This window comes from Chinchilla lanigera, unplaced genomic scaffold (assembly GCF_000276665.1).
Source record: "Chinchilla lanigera isolate Chin_1 unplaced genomic scaffold, ChiLan1.0 scaffold00022, whole genome shotgun sequence".
In the NCBI taxonomy this organism is placed as follows: domain Eukaryota; kingdom Metazoa; phylum Chordata; class Mammalia; order Rodentia; family Chinchillidae; genus Chinchilla; species Chinchilla lanigera.
In genome coordinates, this window is record NW_004955423.1 from 25724104 (window position 1) to 25745325 (window position 21222).

General features: G+C 54.8%; 1 protein-coding gene across 3 annotated transcripts in view; it reads right to left on the minus strand.

Annotated features, from left to right (window-relative positions):
• The window catches only part of Cachd1 (cache domain containing 1), a 143529-nt gene that overhangs the window by 48708 nt on the left and 73599 nt on the right, over nt 1-21222 (minus strand). For all 3 annotated transcript variants that reach the window (XM_013514449.1, XM_013514450.1, XM_013514451.1), the window contains 2 exons: nt 15285-15391; nt 38-164 (listed from right to left, as the gene is read on the minus strand). In XM_013514449.1, the coding sequence (XP_013369903.1) occupies nt 38-164; nt 15285-15391 (234 nt within the window). The remainder of the gene's footprint in view (nt 1-37; nt 165-15284; nt 15392-21222) is intronic.

Consider the following 21222-nt stretch of genomic DNA (forward strand, 5'->3'; position numbering starts at 1 on the left):
ACGACAGCTAAAAATTTTAGCCCACAAGTCAGCATACCTACTTCGGTGCTCGTAGCTGCCCTTACACCGGAACTTGTGAGCTGGGAAAACAGTGAAAATTCCTTCTTCCGAACTGAAATACTGCCACTTGATTCCAGGGTTGGATTTCAGGTTGTCTGCAAGAACTAGAGGAGGAGGGAAATGAAACAGAGCCGTCAAACCCGCAGGTGCACGGGGCAGCTGCTTTGCATAAACTTTGTCATGGGAAGAAATACCACCAAGTAACAAAGCTGAAAATTTTCTACAAAACCTTTTCTTACTGCCTCTTAAAAATGCCCTACGCATAGAAAAGGCAGTGTGTCAGTTATGTGAAGCCGTTGTTCTTTGCCTTGCAGACTGCTATCACGCTGGTACTTCTCCTGCACGCCCGCTGCTTTCGCCCACTCTGTCCCTCCCTGGGCGAGGGCACACCTACTGGCTTGGGGCACATTTGCTAACAGGGACACAGTGACATTCACAGGCTCTGTCTACAGAGGGACTGGAACAAAGACCGAGTGGGTGCCTGGCACCTGACGCACCCACCGTGGGCACACAGCATGACAACACATGACTGATGCACCAGCTCGGGGTGCAAAAGCTGCAGGTGGGGCTGCTACAGGAGCGGCAAGGAGTGAGACGGGCAGCGGTGGAGCCCAGGTCTGCCATCACCTCGCCAAGGATGCGTGCACAGCACGTCCCCTGCCGCGCGCCCATGGGGAGCAGGGTGCAGAGGGCCCACCTTCTGTCTCCGCCTCCGCTGTCCAGCGGAGGGAGGCCCCCACACTGCAGGTTTTATTTACTTTGCAGGCGTCTTCTGGCTGTTAGCAATGTGTTTTCCCTTAGAGCCAGGCAAGCATTTTGATTGTTTTCCAAAAGTTACTGTGCGTGTCAGCAATTGAAGTGTGGGACAGGTGTGCAAGGGCCGGTTCATCCCCATTCCCAGCAGATGCGGACATGGCTCTGGGGTCCATGACAGCTCCCCTGTGTCAGGAGCCGTTCCAGAGCAGGGGGCTGAGCTGATGCACCCCCGGCCACTGGCCTCCTCTTCCCTGCTGACTGCGAACCTTCAAAGGAGAAAACGTGTGGTGGAAGAGCTGCACAGCACTGCCCCTGCCAGGCCGGCCAGCTCCAGGAACAATGCGGGGGCCACCCAGGGCCAGGCTCGGTCGCCTCCCTGACACAGGATGGAGCATCTGCCCAGCAGGTGGCCACCGGGCGCTGACCGTGACGAGCCTGTGCCGAGGTTCCCAGCGCTGCCGCTGAACTCTTCTCACCAACACATGGAGCTGCTACAGGACAGGACGGGAGCGGGGAAAGCCCTCCCGGATGTACGAGACCCCTCGTCCTCCAGTCCACGCCAGTTTAAGCGGCCAGCTCTCGGCACAGATGCCTGTTCTGTCTGGAACAGTGGTCGCACACTTCCCTGCAGGACCCAAAACCAGCACCTCTGGGTCCGCAGATCACGCTCTCTTCAGCAAGGCCACTTACGTGCCATGGATACACCGTGCCTCTCTAGCATGCAAAAGGCCCGGAGGGACTCCCAGCACCGCAAGAAACCACCAGTCAATGTCTTTAGACTGGCTGTGGTGGCACACGCCCACAAGCCCAGAGCTCCATGAGTTCAGGGCCAGCCTGGGCCACAGAGTGAGTTCAATGCCAACCTGAGCTGCGCAGCGAGACCCTGTCTCACACGACAACAGCAACAGCAGCAGCGACGATAACAAGACAACGAAATGAAAGCTGCTCCGCTCTGCCTTCCCAGTGAGAGGGGCCACAGGCACGTGTCAATGAACGAGCGGGCCACGTGCCGATGAACGTTTATTCAGAAAAATCAGTGACAAGAAGTCCCTCTCCAACAAAGCCATGCGACACACACCTCGTGTAGGACATACAGGTCCCCAAAGCCTTCGGCTCTGTCTCCCTTACATTCCGGCATCCCCGATGTGTACACCAAGGAGCGTGTTTACCCTCACGCAGATCCCAGGAGTTGAAATCGTGACCTCTCAGTCACCGAGGAGGAAATGGGTGCAGAGAGCTTTCGGGATCTGCCAGAGGCTCCTCTACAGCCCGAGCAGAGGGGAGAGTCCAGCCTGCTAGGGGGGACCCCGGCCACGTCCAGGTCGCTTGTAGAGGGTACGGTTGCTGTGTGTGCGGAGCTGAAGCCGCCTCTGCCCGCTCTCCCGGGGCTCGGCCTTCACCCTGCGGCCCGCACTCTGTGCTGCCCCGAACCCCGAGGCAAGGAAGCGCCCGACTTTACTTCAAAGCAACATCTGCACAGGAAACAGGCTTCGGGGACTAGTAAAAGGGGGCCCAATGGGATGAGGAACCTTCTAGAAGATTAGAAATAAATCAGCAGTCATCTCATGGGTGATGCATTTAGTCTCCCACAAAAGCCCATCCGGTCCTGTCCCTCAGAGTCCCAGTGCTTTAGCCCCATGGCAGGCTCGGGCTCTCGAACTCTCCTGCTGCGGACTCCTTCGGGATCCGGGCCAGGCTCCTTCGTCTCGGGCCTAGCGGAAGAAGATGGATACGCTGGGATGACGTCCCCGGACACGGGAGTAATCTATCAACTGGTGCAGCCCCAGTTGGACGCGACAAAAGGTGCATTATCCCTGCAGCGGGCTCAGGGGCCGCCCATACACAGGAGTCAGTTGCAGGCTCAGCCGCTCTGGCTGGGGTCCAAATGCGGGGTCCTACACACTTATGCTTCCCTCAAACCTGCTGGACCTCACCGGGAAAGGCTGGAGGATGCCCAACCCTGCCAGCCCAGCACGCCTAGCTCTAAGCTACAGACGGGGCTCTGCATCTGCCTCACTGCATTGGCCACACCGCACAGTCACGTGATGCACACAGATGCACAATGCACACAGACACGCAACACACAGTGCACACAGAAACCCAACGCACACAGATACACAATGCACGGACACAAAAGGCACACAGTCACACAATGCATACAGAAACACAACACACCCAGACACAACTCACAACACACACAGACACACAACCCAGCAGGCGGGCCACCCATGGCCTCCCCTCACCGACATTCCCACAAGCCTGGAGCTACTTTGTCTTCTGAGGTCCTTTCCCAGTTACTTCTTCCCGTCCTCTGCTCAGAGTTGGTGTGGCCAAGGGGCAGGGCTAGGTCCGCCCGATCCCAGGCTCCCAGGGCCTGACGTGCCCGCTGCCCTGAAAGTGGAGATGCTGGGCTCTATTCCCATTCATGGCTTCTCAGGGAGAACCGAGGAGTGACCTGCACCTTTATTGGGTCAGTTCTAAACTCCGGTTTTCCTCTAATGCCAGTTATCTTTCAGAATGAAAGGTAACTATTCCCATTAAGTCAGTAGGAACCATGGCAATTTTAAATGTTTACAGCACAGCCCACTCCCTACTCCACACACTCCGGCCTCGTCCCTAAGGCTGCCAATGCGGCCAGCTCTGAGGTCGGCACAGGCGGGACGGAGCCTCCCCTGACGGTGTCACAGTCCCTGGGGGAAATGCGTCGGGGTACACGCTCAGCGTGCGAAAGGTACTGGCGCTGGGTAAAGCTCTTTCGCCAATGAAACAGAAACTTTAGGGGGCGCCCCCTCCAGCGGCTCCCTGCGGGCTGCGCCCTCTCTGTAACCCCCCAGTTCCTCATTTCACAGGTGCAGCCCGAACTCGCTCCAAGGCCCGGGCATATCGAGGTGTGGTGCCACGTGTCTGTCTAAAGCCCCGCTCTTCCGGCACACGCGGTGCTTGTGTCAGGGACACGTGTGCATGGGTGAGGCCGCAGCACGAGGACGCAGGCTGGGTTATCAAGCAGAACAGGCAGGAACTAAGAACTGCGTCAGTAAACGCACAAGATGAGTAAACCCGGCTGCAGGAGACTCAGCTCCCCACAGGCCTGTGAGACTGAAATACAGTGCAGGCGAGGTGGGCATTTACCCGTGGCAGTGAGAAAAGTCCAACTGTGAACGCTGAAGCGGAGGCCTCAGGCCACAGGTTCGCCATGGCGCCCCTGCTGGCGCGGGCACCTTCTATCACGGCTGAGGGGCAGAGCGGCCCCTGTGGCAGTGTTCAGGGTGAGAGCTGCCCTGGCGGAGAGGCTGGACACCAAGACATCTTCAGCGGTGGCGGAGCTCTGGGGGTCAGAGACAGGGGCCTTCAGACGCTGCCTCTTTCTCGGTCAGCTGTCGGAAAACTAGGAAAGCCCTGTGCGCACTCCCCAGCACGGTTCTGCCCTCTGCGTTTAACTGATGCTGGCGCTTTCTCCGAGGAGGAAGGGCTGATAAGTCAGAATGAACCCGGATGAGAAGCCAGCTCAAGTTGCAGCAGCGGCTCACGGTAGCGAAGTCTTGGAAGCAGCCTGGACGCCATCAGCACACAAATGGATGAAGAAAATGTGGCATTTATACACTGTGGAGTACTACTCTGCCTAAAGAAGGATAAACTGGAGTTCTCTGTAGGAAAGTGGATGCATCTTGAGATGGGATGCTAAGTGAAATAATTCAGCCACACAAGCTTAAATATCACACAGCTTCTTCTATATGAGAAACCTAAAATATACATAAAGCATGGAGCAAAGTAAAAGCTCCATAATAGGAAACAGGGAGACAGATCTTTTACAGATGGGAGGGGGACCAAGGGGTGGAGGGAGGGGACGAGACAGGAATGCAGATGCGTCACACCCACGCACCGGCTCCCCATGGTGAATGTGATCACTGTGAACTACATACACACACTAATAAAAGTAAAGATTTAATTGTTTTTGAGACAGGGTCTCATTGCCCCTGAACTCGCTATGCAGCCCAGGCTGGCCTCAAACTTACAGCAACCCTCCTGCCTCAGCTTCGAGTGCTGGGATTGCAGGCGTGTGCCACCACGATTGGTGAAAAGTAAGAATTTACGAACAAAAGCGTTGCCTTTTGAGGCTGGTCTTTAACATGCTCTGTCATGGAAAGGTGTCACTCCAAACCATCAGTCACACGTGACTTCTAATCCCGCTGCACCGGGCCCGCGCGAGGCCTGTGTCCCACGGCCCTGTGTGTGTCCCGGCTGTGACCAAGCTCCGCCCCTCCCGGCTTCCACACTGCACAGCGACGGCAGCCCTGGCAGAAGGCGATCCCTAGGCCGGCGTGACTTTCTCCGTCCACTCTGCACCTGTCAGCTCTTTTTATTTTTACTCTTTCAGACTGAGTCTCACCGAGTTGAACTCTTGATCCTCTTGCCTCAGCCTCCCAGGCAGCTGGGATTACAAGGGTGGGCCACGGCACCTGGTTAGCTCCTCGTTAGCCTTCAGGTGCAGCCTTAGGGTTTCACCTCCTTGGAGCCCCTCCCGAGCAGCCGAGTGCCCGCTCTTACCAGCCCCTTCCTTCGCTGTGCGGCTGGGACGCTCCGTGCTCCCCGGCGCCTACGTGGTCAGCGGCCGCCGCACCAAGTGCTAGCAGCTACGTGAGGGCGGGCGCCGTGCTCCACACTCCGTGCCCACCGCAGCCCCGGCTGGGGCGAGCCCTGCTGGAGTCCAGGTGACCCGTGTTCCTGGCTGGGGCTCTGGCCTCCGCCCCGTGAGCATCCAGTGTTCTCACCGCCGAGCGATGGACCCGGACGAGGGGTCCCAGGGCCCGCTGGAACAGGAGAGGAGATGAAGAGTGGAGGTGGACGGGAAGGACGTGCAGCTGCTCGGGGCTCAAGCAGCTCCCATCCCCAGAGACCCGTCCCGAGCCGGTGGTGTGAGTGTTGAGCGTGCGTCAGTGCTCCCCGAGGCCCCTCGGGCCCCGCACTCGCCCCCAGCCGGGACACTCTCCCCACACCAGCCGGGTCACAACAGAGCCGAGGGGCCTCCGAGCACCAGGCGGGCGTTCGGAGGTGGACGTGAAAACCGAAACATGATGACCGGATCCGCAGCGACACGCAGAGCACGAGGGCTGCGCCCTGGGATCTCAGTGCGGGTTGCGAGCTGCAGGCCGTGCAACTGCCCAGCATTGCAGAGAAGACCAGAATTCAGGGTGCGATTCCCACACTGTGTATCACTGGTGCCGCTGTAGTTGGAGCATTGTAAGGGTGGGGACCCGGGATTTACAGCCAGAGGGGAAGAACAAACGTCCAAAGAGCTTTCTCAAAATTTATGCAAAAAAAGGAAAATGGAGGCGTACCCCACTGCCCCCCAGAGATCGTCCTAGGTAACGCCTACCTCGCAAGCAGCGCTGACACCGACCGAGCTTGCTCCTGCGACAGCTTGACGAGCCTTTCCATCTGCTGTGTGCATTAGTCCAGCACCAAGCACGGCCGACCCTCCAGTCTCTGCTTGTTCCCGGGCCCGGCCCTGCACGCCCACTGTGCTTCATCCGCAGAGACAGCCGGGCGGGTCTGAGCAGCTGTGTCCGAGACGCCTCCGGACAAAGAGCGACTTCTGCCCCCTTCCTGCCTCTCCAGATGCTCCCGGAGGAGCAGGGGCCCGGGCAGCCTCCTGGTGTTCACAGAGTGAAACTCACAGAGCGGAAGTGAACGAAGACATGGCTCTGACCCGGGTGATCACCACAATCCGTTTCTGAAATCTCCAGGTTCCTGTGTTTCTCCAAAGCAATCGTAGGACTCGCCAGGCCTGGGCCGGGGCGCAGGAACAGTTGTTTTAAACAAAGCACCGGAGACAACGGTGCCCAGCACAGGGTCCGCTGACCCACGGAATTACACTCCGCCGCCCCACCTTAGACTCCTGTCTTTAGCAACACTTTCAAACTTTCCCAACTTAAAGAAATATTTTTGTACCAGCAACAAGGGGAGGAGGAGGAAGTGAGACGATTCTCCACGGTCCTCAGCCCAGCACTCTGGAAGAAGGGCAGACAGGGACGGCCCCACTGCCGGCACAGCGACCCCCCACAGCCTCTTGGTGTGCCCCTCCTCGGGCGAACTGCAGAGCCCCAGCCCCGCTTCTTTCCAGGCTACTGACACGTCCCTCCCTTCTCAGAGCTCTCGGCACCCTGCCCACACCTCTGTTGTTTGCCACGAAGTGGACACAACAAAACAAAAGCCAGGCCACAGCCAAGCCGCTCCTTCGGGGTCGTTTAGGACGCAGCTCCGGCTGCCGGTGCTTGGATAGCGACTCTCCGTTACACCCGGGTCCACCTGTTCCCTTTACAGATGTCAAACTGCGCGTGTCGCAGCGTGGCCCGACGGCCCAGGCGTGGCTCTGTGCGGGCCACTCCCAGCCTCTATGACCGGACTTCCCCCTCCTCCGCATGGCCGGCCCGGGGCTCTCGGAGGCTGGATCTCGGTGACCGCCTGGGGCAGCTCTGCACTGGCACACTGCAGACGGAGGCAGGGACGGTTCTCCAGCTGGGCGACCAGCAGAATGCAGCCGCTCTGAACTGAAGCGTGGGGAGACGAGGGCTCTGGGTTTAGACAGAAAGAATTCAACCCTTGGGGGGCAGGAAGGGAGACAACGGCTCCTGACCGGGAGGAAGGACGTCAGCAGCGTGGGGACATGATGCTTCGTGGGTCCGAGCCGAGCATCTGCCTTGAGCGCCACGGAGGGGAGGAAAGGAAAATCCAAAACGGCTGCGAGCTGCGAAGAGGCGGTGGGCGGATTCCTGTGTGGCCGAGCGCTTGGGCTCGGCCCTGCCAGCCCCAGAGGACGGAGGTCACTGTGCAGGTGTCGCGGCCTGCATCGCCTCATGCCGGGACACGACTCCATCCCGGAGCTGCTGCTCAGCCGAGCGAGGCAGGGCTGCCCCAGAGCCACCCCCGCGGTCCTCTCTCTCCCGGGTTCTTGGGAAGTCTTGGTTTCTCGGCTATAAAGACAGGGAACAAAAACACACACAGGAGTCTTCTGCCCCCGCCCTTGCTGTCAGGAGTCACTTGCTGAGCCCTGCGGAGGGCGAGGACGGACTGGGCACTCAGCGTGGGGCACTGAAGAAGAGGAGCGGGCACAGCGCTGTCCAACGCGGAACAGCGCTGCGTAGTAACAATGCGCCGGAGAACACAGTGACAGACACGCGGCTGCTGGGCCAGCACAGCTCTGAACGGCTGCCCTTCCCGGGTCCCCAGGATCGCACAGGCCAGTGGTGAGACTGTAAAGGGCGCCCTCTGTCAGCCTCTCGGGCCACTTGAGCTTCCCTCCCCTCCCACGGCCTGCCCATCTCCCTCAGAGTCTGCCTCCCGCGGAATCTGACCTGCTACCAAGATGAAGGACCCGTGGCACTCTGGGAGGCTGAGGCAGGAGGATCACAAGTTTGTGCTCAGCCTGAGCAATTTAGAGACTTAGCAAACCTGACTCAATCAATCAATAAAAATTTTAAAAGGGCGAGGATGTAGCTCAACATGAAGACCCCGAGTTCTGTCCCCAGAGACATTTTCCCATAAATGTGGTGTGTGCGAATCCTCTTGGGAGTGGTGGCAAGGGAAGCTTTGGGGGGTCCCAGCAGTGATGGCCCCCACCCTGTCGCCTGCTGGGGTGATGGGCAAGTCAGTCGCATGCAGGCAGGGGAGCCTGGCGCAGGCATGCACAGCGCCAGTGTGCTCTGAACAAATTCTTGGTTCCCCTCAGGCTCACCTGGTCATGGATTCAAGTGAGGTCAACACTGATAAAGAGGTACTGGGTTGGGTGGAAGGGTGAGGAGGGACCCCTGGAGTACCGGGCATGGGAACCAAGATGATGCCGGTGACCCAGACTGGGAGAAGTTCAGAGGACAGTGTGGGGTTTGGTTGATGTTTTATGTCACTATAAGATCATCACGGAGAGATGAATTGAAGTTGGTTATTCAGTCAGCAAACTTGATCATGGTTGTGTGATACTGGGATTAGTCCAGTGATCAGTTCAGCACAGTTCTGGGTGTGTGATGGATTTACTGAAGAGGGAAGACTCATCCTGCATGTGAGTAGCACCAACCAATAGGCTTGCAGCCTGCATGGAATAAAAAGGGAAAGGAGGGCTCGATGCTTTCTGCCTGCAGCGGGATGAATGCTTTCTCCCCCGCCATGCCGCTCGCCTTGGAGCCAGCAGACTATGGACCAAGACGTCCACAAACTGTGACCCAAAATAAACCTCTCCTCCTTTAACTTGTAGGTGTCACGTATTTTGTTCCAGCAACTAGAAAGTAACCAAATAATAATAATAGCATGATCGCGAAAACCAGACCTGACTTGAAAGTAGCAGCTTCAAGGGGAAATTAAACGATGGCCCCTCTGGGCTTTTCATGATTTTGTGTGTGCACATACGCGTACATGTGAATCGATCGGTGTGAACTGAATCGCAGACATCTAGATTTTGAACAGTTGCTGGATGTCCCCATGTTTTATGGCACTAATGCAAGTCTGAAGCTGGAATACTTGGGCTTGAAAGGTACCTGAAATTCCTAAGCTGCTTCATGTCTGTTCTGTCATTCTAGGTAGAACATGGCTTTGTCACTGCACCGTGACAAGGAGAATTTTGCTAATGCTTAATTTTCAAAGTGCTGCACTGCCTGACTCATAACAGGATTACATGCGGATGAATCCACCGTGAGGTAGAAAGACTGTAGACCTAAATTCATTTAATGCACCTACTCTAGCAACCCCCCAGCTCAGGGACACGGCACTGCAGAGCTGGGGTGTCCTCTGTGATCCCATGACTGGGAGCGGCAGCCCGCAGCCTCCCAGGGGAGACTGGTACCGCACGCGGCCACCCCAGGAGCAGGTCACAAGCCAGTAGTTTGGTGGCTACTAAGTTTTGCCTCTGCAGCAGGGTGAAGTAAACTAATCAGGGAACCACTGTGAGTTGGGGACTGTCTGTATTTTAAGAAAAGAGAAGGCGTACACCGCCCACTGTGGGCCTTCACCTCGGAGCAAAGGGCAGAAGCCGCTGAAATTAGCCTGAGCCTGCACCTCTGTAGCATTTGCCTCCGTAACGTGACTTCTAAACGCCCTTACACCCTGTGAATCCGGTATCTCAGTGAAGACTGTGAGGTTCCCAAGATCGAAGCTTGCAACTTCAAATGCTCTTTAAATCAGACACAATAAAGAAAGTCCAGACACTTTCTCTTCCACGCAAAGACGAAGTCCCGCTCCTACTCTCTCCTCCGAGGCGGAACTCCAGAGAGCAAGAGGCCACACACCAGAAAATAGCTCAGCAGGAATTTGAAAGGCAAGAAAGGGCGAGAAACTAGGAATAAAAGCAGGGAAGAGCCCGAGCAGAACGTCACTGGCACTGTAATACAACAGATGCGCCGTCAAGCGTTCGCTATGGGAATGGGACCAGCGACGAGGAGTCAAGTCAGAAAGCAGAGACTGGGCTGCGGTGGTTTCAAGAAAAAGAATGCACACACGTGGGTGGACACAGGCCCTGGGTTTGGATAATGAACCTAAGAACGGTTTGTGATTTGTGGGAGTCTGTGTCTAGCTCGTCCGAAGGTCAACCTGAAACCGTTATCCAAGGGGCCACTGAGGGATGATGCAGTTGGAGTGAGTCAGAGGCTGGACAACTCCCGGATGTAATTGTCAGATGTGTGTTGCCCTGTGGAGGGCGGGCCCTGCTCTGAGAGGGGCGTGTGCAGCAGGAGGAAAGGGGGAGCCCTGAGGTCCCCCTCCAGCACCCACCCCTCCTCTTGAGTTACAAATGGCTGCTCAGGAGGCTGACTTTGAGATATGTGGCCTCCTATGTAGAAAGTGCAAAGCTTCATTCAGTGCAAGTCGGTACCTAAATGCCCACGCATCGCCAAAAGCTGCTGTAAGCCGACCGAGAACTTGCCCGCTAGGTAGGGAGCAGGTTACTCTGGAGACATCTCTTAGAAACACCCAAATTCAGGACCCAGCCTCATTCTGCTTATGTTCGCCACGTTCCTTGTGTTTTCAAGCGCTCTTAACTGCGCCTCCCTTGTGGAGCCCCTGATGGAGGCTTTAGCCCAACCCACCCGGCAATAAGGCACATGGATGCAAGAGACAGAAAATACTCTGCAGTTGGGGAGCTCTGGGATGACCCCATGTTCTCTCTTCAACGAAAGGTCTCATGTCCAAAAGCTCATGGCTCTTACTGGCTTCAACTGGGGAGGCGGTGGGGTCCCAGCAGAGTGCATGGGGAAAGAAACTTTGAGGTCGTACCAGGCAGAGGCCTCCACTTAGCAATGCACAGACAGTTTTGATGTACACAAGGCTGGCACCTCTAATGCCAGGAATTAGAGGTGTGATTCTTTCTGAATCCTACGGCCTCTGCTGCGATGTTGTCCCGTGCCTCAGCCCTGGCATCTCACAGTGCTGCCAGTGAGACCACGGGGGCCTCTGCCGGACTCGGTCACATTCTTTTAGCCAATCAGGACAGCATCTGCTTCCATACAGCCAGCTCCGCACAGCTCAGCGGAGGGTGGAGGCGAGGTCAGGGACAGGGCGCAGCGAGGGCTTGGTTCCTCAGGAGAGCGCAGCATGGCGGTCACCCACGTCTCCCTTAACCGCAAACACTGAAATGAAACGGCAGAAACAGCTTTCGCAGGGGTCCGTGTGCCTTCTTTATTATCTGTGGCTGAGTGCTTCTCCAAACTTCATCCACAGACGGTGATCACAGTCCAGCACACGCATTTTTACTCCTTTGCAGGCCTCCATGCTCAGCCAACGATCTTGCTGTTTTCATTTCCTAAGAAAGCAGGGATGTCCCCGGGAGCCAGATCGGATGTCCTCCCACAGGCCACGCAGACGCACGTCTCCTCCTGTGTCTCTGTCTGTCCCGTGTTATCAGCTGCTCATAGCCGATCCTTTCCTTCTATGCACAGGCCTGAGGCCTCTGTCCCACGGAAACACATCTCCCAGAGTGTCTTCAGGTGGCCCGGAACTCCTGTCCTCCCATCTCCACCCGCCAGCTCCAGCTGAGGTCACTGACCCCGCCCCCTCCCCAGCTTGGTTCCCGGCCCTCGCTTACCAGGACCAACTGACACAGGGCCGGACCCCTCTGTCCTGGGTCACACTGATCTCTCGGCTTCAGGGAGGTGGCCTCCTTGGCTCTGCCCCCCCGGAGTGGCTGTCAGTGTCCTCTAGGTGACTGTGCGCCTCCAGATCCGGCCCTGGGAGCCTGCTCCATCCCATTGGCCACTGGCTACAGGTGGTCACCGAGTGACATACTCAGGCATTCCCTGGACCCAAGACCCCAACTTCCGTGCTTGGTCTGTGTCTGAAGCTTCCCCCGGCTGGTGCAGCCCACTGCTCTGTCCTGTGTTCCCTGAGCACTTCAGACAACAGCTTCATCTGTGCCTTGTATACCCCATGTCAAGTCCTGACACAACCCTGCATACCACCACACCATGGCCCTCAAGTGGAGCCAGAGCTGAAGTCCTCCTGACTCTGGGGCGGCCCAACTGCGGGCATCTGGTCCCTAATGACCTCCCTGGCCCGACCGGCTGTCCGCTCGTTCACCCACAGGAACTGCCGGGCTTCTGGCTGCCTGGAGCACATCCGCCCAACGCCAGGTCTTTGCCTGGGAAACACCTCCTCCTCCATCTCCTGGTTACAGTGACCCGCTTACTCAGATCTTACATATGAACCCTGTGTAGAACATGCAGTCTCCTCCCTGTACCCCAAAACCTCTGCCACCAGCACGCCCTGTTCCCAGCTCCAAATTATTTCTCCTGGTGAGCCCCCATCTTAGCCCGATCCATGCTGCTAACACAGAAAGCGCACTGGATCACTTATAAGCAACAGGAGTTTATTTCCTCACCGTTCTGCAGGGCGAAAGTCTATGATGGAGGGGTTAGGATGCCGAGGGCCTTCTAGTTACACTGAAATATGGCGGAGGAGCTGGGCGTGGTGGTGCACACTTGTAGTGGCAGCACACTGGGAGGCTAGGGCAGGAGGATTGCAAGTGTGAGCCCAGCCTGGGAAAATTAGTCAGACCCTGTCTCAAAATAAATGGGCTGGGGATGTAGCTCAGTGCAAAGGCCCTGGGCTCAATCCTTAATACCTTTGGGGGTAAAGCACTGTCTGAGACAGAGCCAGAGGCTGAACTCGCAGCCTGAGCCCTTTGATAACTGTCACTAACCCTCTCAGGACGGCTAGGCCTCTTGTGACCTAAACATCCCAACAGGCTCACTTCTGGGGAGCCATATTCAGACCAAAGCAGCACTTCTCATATTGGACACTCACTTGCCTATTTGTTTAAATCTGTAACTCTCACCCCCAAATCAAGATCTTTTCCTTTTCTGACCTGGTGCTCACCACATAAAAGGCGCTTCATAACTGTTGATCTAATGTCAGTATTTGAATCAGACGGTAACTTGGAACTTAGAAAAACTGCTTCTGTAGTCACTAAGAAAGATACACTAATACTATTACTGCTGGATGTGGTGGCCCACACCTGTAATCCCAGCACTCCGGGAGGCTGAGGCAGAAGGATCATAAGTTTCAGCCAGCCTGGGCAATTCAGCAACTTAGCGAGATCCTGTTTCAAAGTAAAAAATAAAAGAGGGTGGCAGGTGTAGTAGCTCAGGGTGAAGGCCCATGGCTCAGGCCCTAGCGTTACAACAAACAAAATGATTACTAATGGAGCTAGATCCCAGCGACCATTCCTTATCAGTGAAGGATCATAAAATAAGGACCCGAGGGTGTGGTGCCACAGGCCTAGGGAAGGGGGTGGGCCCTGCAGCAGGCTGCGTTCTGGACCCCAAGTCAGCTCTCCCTGCTTACTGCCCCAGTCAAACAGCTGGGGTAACAGCTTCACTCGGGAGCCCCACAGCAGAAGACCTAGTTACCAGAGCCACATTAAGAAAGGTACAATTAACAACAGGGGCGGAAGTGCGCAGGAAGAAACACTTGTGGCTCACACCTACCTCAGACTGGAAAGTCGGGAAAAATGTGAGTCTGTACTGCATAGACCCAAGTATTTTTTCATCGTGATTCCTTAAGCAATACTATATGATCATTTACATATCATTTACATAGCGTTAGGCATGCTAAAGTAATCTAGAGGTGGTTTAAAGTACACAAGAGGATGTGTGGGTTTTATGCAAATATCACCCCATTTTATGCAAGGCACCTGAGCACCCACAGGTCTTGGTATCCACCAGAGACACTCTGGGTCTAACCACTCCAGATACTGAGGAGCCCTGTACCTGTAATTCCCTTTTATTTTATTTTTCCCTGGTTATAAAAACAATTAATGTTTAGTTTAAACTTAAGAAACATGGAGTGAAAATATCCCTCTACTCCATCACTAAAAGACAGCTCTGCTGAGGGGGCCTCCTAGAGCCTGTGCAGATGAATAACACGCTTTCTCGTCACTGATTCAGAGAACCACAAGTGTGCCAGAGCTGTGGAGGTGTAACAGTGGTGAACCGCCTGGTGTGTTCTGGGGACACACTTAACTCTGAGTGCCCTACGATTTCTACTTCACCCTCACATTTTCAAGCCCAGCACCACAGCTCACATGGCTGAGCTTTCCTGAGGGAAATTAGTGAATCTGAGAAACTGGAGAATCTAGGGCCAGCTCCATGTCGTGCCAGCTGTGGGATTTTCCTCAATTCATTTTATTTGCCCCTTCTGTGCCCTCATCAAAGATGCTTCTGTTATTTTCTTTTTAAGCGAGAAATATTCTGATTTCACTTCTTCTCTGGAAGTGAATTTACCTGTTCCAGAAAGGCTGCTAGATCCTCCAGTCAATTAAAAAATAATTGAATCTATTATTTACTGGACCAGAGGAGGTGCACCAGGCAGATGTCAGTTGGATCATTAATTTGGAAGCTGCTTTATTACCCCTAAAGACAAAAAGCTTGCAACTTTCTTCCCAGACCCAACAGACGGCCCCGTTTGGGTACACAGCTCTGAAAGATATGACTTCTCCCCCAGACAGGGCTTGGCGGGGGCCGCAGGAGTAAATATTGTGCCCCCTGGCTTCTCTCTTGGGCTTTAATGGTGACAGCAGGCCTGGCCTTGGGGAACACAGTGCTTCTTAAGGACTGAGATCCTTCAGCTTCCCAGGAGTAAGGGAAGGCTCAGGACTTCTGAAACCCAACATTCCTTCTTTGTAAAATCCGACGCGGAGGCTGGTGTGAGGTGTAAAATCTCTGCCACTTTAAAGAGGTGACCTGTAGGTTCTGAGAGGCATCGCCAAGGGTGCACAAACCAAAATGGGGAGAGACAGGAACGGAGCCCAGGGCCGGCCGGAAGGAAGACATGCTGTGCTTCCCCAAAGCCGGAAGTATCTACACACATGTAGGTGCAGAGCAGCTCTTATCGCTGTTCATACTGGATGCAGAAAGATGTTTAAGGCAACACATGCATTCAACTTGAACAAGGTGAGGGACAGCTCACTGTTACAGAACTAACAAGTTACTGACCTGAATTTAAGTCTCGTCCCGGATTGAAGGCTCGGCTATTAACAGTAGTAGAAAGTCGATCACAACTAATTGTTCTAGATACATTGGTATTAAAGTTCCCATCGAATCTGAAACAACAAGAGGATTAGCAATGGTTATTTGTTGGTTATCTAACCTGGCAAACCAACCAACAGAAATAATGGCTCCTACTGTGCACAAAACAGGTCGGCCCGCGAGCAGTGGAAGAGGGACTTCATGCTGAGAACACAGTACGGGGAAAACTTCAGGACAGAAAGCAAATCTGCACGTAGAGTATTTAGAAATCAAGCTCAGGGTGGAAAATTTAAAAACAACTGACTGCAGGGGAGATGGCACTTTGTAATTCCAGCTACTCAAGACACTGAGACAAGAGGAACGCAAGTTTCAAGGTCAGTCTGGTCAGTTATGAGATCCTGCCTAAAAATGAAGAATCAAAAAAGATGAGGCTGTAGCTCAGTGGTAGAGCACCCGAGCGCAACCCCAGCACTACAGAACAGAAAGAACAGAACAAAACAGCATAGTGGCCCACACCTGTAATCCTAGCACTTGGGAGCCTGAGACGGGAGGATTACTCTGAGTTAAGGCCAGCCTGGGGTATGCAGTGAGTTCAAGGCCAGCAGAGAGACTTTGTCTCAAAGCGTCCCCGCAAAAAGAAAAACAAACAACAACAACAACAACAAAACTCCAGCGTGAAACAAAAAACTGACCTTCAAGCCAGTTATCCCTTGAACTTATTGGTATCATTCATTGATAAAATCATAGACAAAATAGACAATAAAATTCAGATAGGAATTTTTAAAAATTTAGACTCACGCTCTTATATTAAATGTGAAGAAGAACTCTCTAACCAATCTTATCTGAAAATCACAGTGGGCGCAATAAAAATGCAAGAATAGCCGTGGAGTAGGAGAGGCCCAGGTTCGAACCCGTGCTCTGCCACAACTACATGTGTGACCCTGGAAAACTTATGCCATTTTTCTGAACCTCAATTTTCTTATCTGGAAAAAAAAACCAAAACAACGCTGCACTTTATTTTCTACTCAGCCCAGAGTCCACCATGTAAACCATTAGGGTTTTAGATACTGCAAAGACTTCTGAAGTTTCTGGGGTAAATAAACTCCGCGTGACACCATGTTTTTAAGAACTTCTGATGAAGCACATGGCTCGGGGTCCTTCCTGTCCTTCCTCGAACCCGTGGCGGGGGAGAGGGTTCCCAGACGAGGCCACATGACCGTTCCTGTGCACGGTGACGCCTCCCAAGTGTCCCAGCTCGCACCTCAGAGGAGGCAGGAAGTGGGGAACCCAGTCCCGTGTGAGCGCAGGGCTGGGCCCGTTTCAGCAGAGGAAGCTCAACGGTCTCATCCCATTCCCCGGGGCCTGAGGAGGGAGCTGCGTTTGGCAGCCCTTCGGCCTCTGTGACAGTGCAGAATCACACCGACAGCACCACCCGGGTCTCAGGACGGCCGCTCACCCACGCTGCTCTCCCTCCTTGGATCCGCTCCAAGGCGTTCAGAAGAGACTCCTTCTACAGACACCCACAGCTGGGCGCAGGGGAGGGGTCACTGCCGCAGCAGCTGTCTGGCGGGGCATCGGGGCACAATCACCCCACCCTTGTGCCAAGCCTATTCCCTGAGAGCTGGGACTAAATAATGGCCAGTGACACCTATTTTAAGCTCTGTGCCTTGGCAGTAAGGCGTGGTGCCACCACTGACCTGGGGGACAGCGGCCACAGAAAAAACACAAAAGACACATAGCGATGTCTTCCAGCAACGCTCCATTGACAGAGCAGGTGGTGTCATACTTGCTCTGGCCTGGACCGAGGACCACCCAGCGATGATGAACTCGGGTGATTTCTGCAGTGTCTGGTGTGACAGCCCCACGTGGCTACTGGGCATTTGAAAAGTGGCTGGTGTGACTGGGACACTGAACTTCCTGCTTACTTAAAGCTCCATGTGCAGCGTCATAGGACAGCTGGGCAGGACAAGCCTGGAGGGAGCCCGGCTGCCTGGGGAAGACCCATCTGACCGAAGGTGTCTCGGGTCACATCGAGGGCCTTGTGTCTGCTCAGCCACGCGGCCCCATTTCACGCGTGGCTCTGGTTATGTGTTTCTTACGGGCACTTCACGCTGTCTGATGAATCACGGGTGCCACGGATCAGGCGCACAAGGGCAGGCGCCGTCTTGTTGGTTTTCCCACCGCCGAATGCACTAGGCTTAGCGCTGTTCTTATCCACAGTAGGTGCCACATGAGCGGTTTTCCACAGACACCCACGCTGCCCAGCCGTGTCCTGGACAGAGGAGAGGACGGTGACTCATCTGAACCGTTATCCAGTGCTGGGATTCTAGCCACACCAGAATCACCCAGGCAGCGTGCTGTGACGGGGTCTCCCGGGGTCCACCCTGGGAGAGTTTGATTTAAAATGTGAGTTTGGGGGAAGGACCAGGAATCTGGCCTTGCAAGGCTCAGAGGAATGAGAGGCCATCCCGTCCTGACCCGCAAATTCCCCGGGCGCTGAAACCGCAGGCAGGCTCTGCGCTGAGCTCAGGTCGGGGGCTCTCAGATCTGAATCCTGAGAACACAGAGACTCGGGCTCTCTGCAGCCCACAGCCGGCCCTGCTGTATCCACTTCACAGCGTAGAAGAGCAACAGCAAGGGTCACACAGCAAGTCTGGGCCCTGAGAGATGCGAACCCGCCACTGCTTTCCGGGCATGAGCCGCCGTCCCTTTGCTTCCTGGAGTGACCGTGAGGAAGAAGTCACCAAAGAGCAGCTCAGGAGGCCGGGAGAGGCGTCCGCACCAGGACCTCGGCCCTCAGCCACCCTCAGGCGGGCTGCAGTCCTCCTCGGGTGCCGAGCCTCTGTGAAACGCACGTCAGCTCCGGGGCTGGCACCTCGTGGGGAGGTGGGGTGTGCCGTGACTTCCGGCTGGCTGACCATAATGACTGCAGCGCTGGGCCTTTCTGCCTCATGCAGCCTGCACGCTGTACCAGCCAGGATTCAGCACAAAGACTCCCGGGCCTGGGGGCTCACAGGAGGACCGGTGGCTGCCAGGCCGGGAGAAGCGAAGGCAAGAGGCAAAGGCGAAGGCAGAGGCCACCACCTCTCAGCTCTCCTCTGTGGCTGCGCGGCTCCAGGCCCCAAGAGACTCAGATACCAGAGTACAGCGCGCCAAGGTCAGCCGCCCTCAGGCCACTGCCTTCCAAGGGCATGGCGGCACTCTGTGCACCTGTGCCTTGGAGACGAGTCGTTTATAAAGAGCGGTGTGACACTCACCCAGGCTTGGGGACCGAGGGAAATAGAAAGCTATTCTTAAGACTCTTTACAAAAACAGGTCGATTATGCTCGGGGTTACCAGAACGATTCTGCAACGGGAAATAAATTCACGGCTGGTCCCATTTCGATAATTCTAGGTGTGTAAAGGTGGACAGCTGCTGCAGTCATACCTCTGCTTACGAAATGAGAGGGCCGTTCACATTAAGATGTTCGGTTTGCTTTACACTTGTGCTTTTAAAAAGTTACTCAACATAACAGAAAAGCCCTATCTAAATCTCCTCTAGATCTTGACTCTAAAAAATGGAGACACTGGATTAAAATTGCCTTCTATACTCATTTTCATAAGATAAAACCAGTGTCTGAAGAGAAACAACTCCATCTCTCCTACCCCCTTAAGAGGGGGAAAAAAAACCCCCTTCCTTCTGGATTTACTTTCAGGAACAACTGATCGAAACAGCATCCCGAGGGAAAAAACAGAGCTGCGACGCCCACTTTGATCTCTGCCCCGTGGAGAAGTCCACTCCCCGCCTGCCTTCCGAGACAGGCGCTTGATTGACGCTTGCTGTGATGTGCGAATGGCTTTGAACTTCAGACATTTAATTCCCATCAGACCGCAGTCATTTTTATTCTCCTTCAACAGGATTTACAAGCAGGAGATCAGCAAATGCAGAAGATAAAATAAATTTGCAGGAGCTTTGAATCTTACATCAAAACAGTGTTCAAGTGAGTTCCAATTGGATTTCATTCAGCCTCGATTCATAAATCAACTGTTCAGCAGAGTCCCAGTTTAGAAAGAAGAAAGACAGACAGGAGAGAGAAACACACAGACTGGCTGGGCTTTACTCCTCCTGAATCTCAGCCTTGGTCTTTGTTTAAATCTCTGAGGGAAGGTGACTAGCCAGGCAAATCACTCAGAATGCTGGGTTTTCCTAAACATTTCCAGGGAAGTCTGCCTGATTTATAACACAAAGCCCCACCCCTCCTGGGCTCCCAGGGCGGTGAAACGCGGTATTGTTCATAGATGTGATTCTAAGGCACAGATTTAAACAGCAAATCCCTGTGGATTCTGTGGAAGAGCAAGGCTTAAAGCGACTGCTGGGTGCAGACTTGAAGCCCGTGCGGCCGGTGGCAGCTCGTGGGGCGGGGAGTGTTTTGGGGCTTGTTTGCTTGTGTTTCGTCACTGTGAAAGTGAACAGACAAGTGCAAAAGGTTAGAAAAATAGATCCTTTCTTCTGAAAGCAACACCTGGGATTAGGGTGGATCAAGAGAGAGCTCCCAGCGGACGCCCAACGGGAGCGTGGCTGGCGGGGAGCCAGAATGCGGGACCCTAGCCCGGCCCTGGCCCCCTGAGATAAGGCAGAGCCAGGACCCACCTCTCCACCTCCCTCCAACCAGTTCCCGCCTGCTCCTTCGGCCCGAGGCACCGCTCTCCAAATATTTGAGCAACACCAGTTGAAAAGCATTAAACAAGAATCCCTTATCTTCCACTTACCCACCCATGAGAATAAAGTTAAACAAAGGAAGAGCTCAGATAAAAATCAAACATCTGCCCTGGCAAATATTTACACTGTTTGAATGGTGGAGGAAAGGGGCAAGAGCTGATCACTTTTATGAAGTAGTGAGGCCTGGTGCCCCTCCCCTTGAGCTCCCAGTTCACCTCTTCCAACACCTAAATGAATGGCCAGGCTGGAAAGCTGTCAAAGAATGGGGATCACGGGCCGAGAAACTGCAAGGCTTTCCCTTGCAGCTCTGCAGGGATGGGCGTGGAAGTCGCATTCATTTGTTCTTATCAATAATGAGGATTAAACCTTCAGGGTTCAGTGACTGGGCCGGCTGGAAACAAGGGCGGGGTGGCTGCCCTTAGAAGGCTTTGGGGCAAAAGCCCAAGGTTCCCACAAGAGCTCGGGAAACTGCGCGGGAGACACGCAGGGGGACCACGAGTAGCCCGAATCACAGCAGGCTGGTCCTCTTTCTCCCCAGGCTGGAAAGCGGGCACAGGCAGAAGGAGAAGGGCGTCTGGGACAGGAAAGGAGAAACCGAGGCAGGGAACGGTGACAGTCCTGCAGCACCTCCGGAGACTGCCCACTGCACAGCCGCGGAGCGAGAAGCCCTTCTCTCTTGCATGGAGGAGGACACAAAGGGAGAGATCCTTCGCGCTTAGCCGCAGGGCCTCGGCCGCAGCCAGACCTGGGAAGAGCTTAGTGCTTTCGGCTGAAGGAGTGCATGAAGGAATGAATGAACAAACCAACGACCTCCCAGGACTATGCTCACAGCGGGCCAAGGGGACACGGACTGCCAGGTAAAGAGCAGGCCGCGCGAAGGAGGGGCTGCGTGCAGGGCGGTCACCAGAGCCAGCCCTTCAGCCTCCGCCTTCTTTGGAAACGCTGTGCCACTTCAGCACAAGCAAACACAGAGAAGCTTCGGCGGAGGGTGTCCGAGCGCAGGAAAGGCAAGGCCTATTTCTTAAAGCCCATACGGTCCACCAGCTGGCTTCTTTGAGAAACTACGTTTTAAAAAGAAAATCACAAAAACAACTCCACCTAAAACCCATGAAAGAAGCAAGCAGCGAGGCAGGTCTTCCCCTGTCAGGATGTTCAGCAACAGTTCCAGAGCTGTATGCACGCACACCCAGCAATCACACGCACACC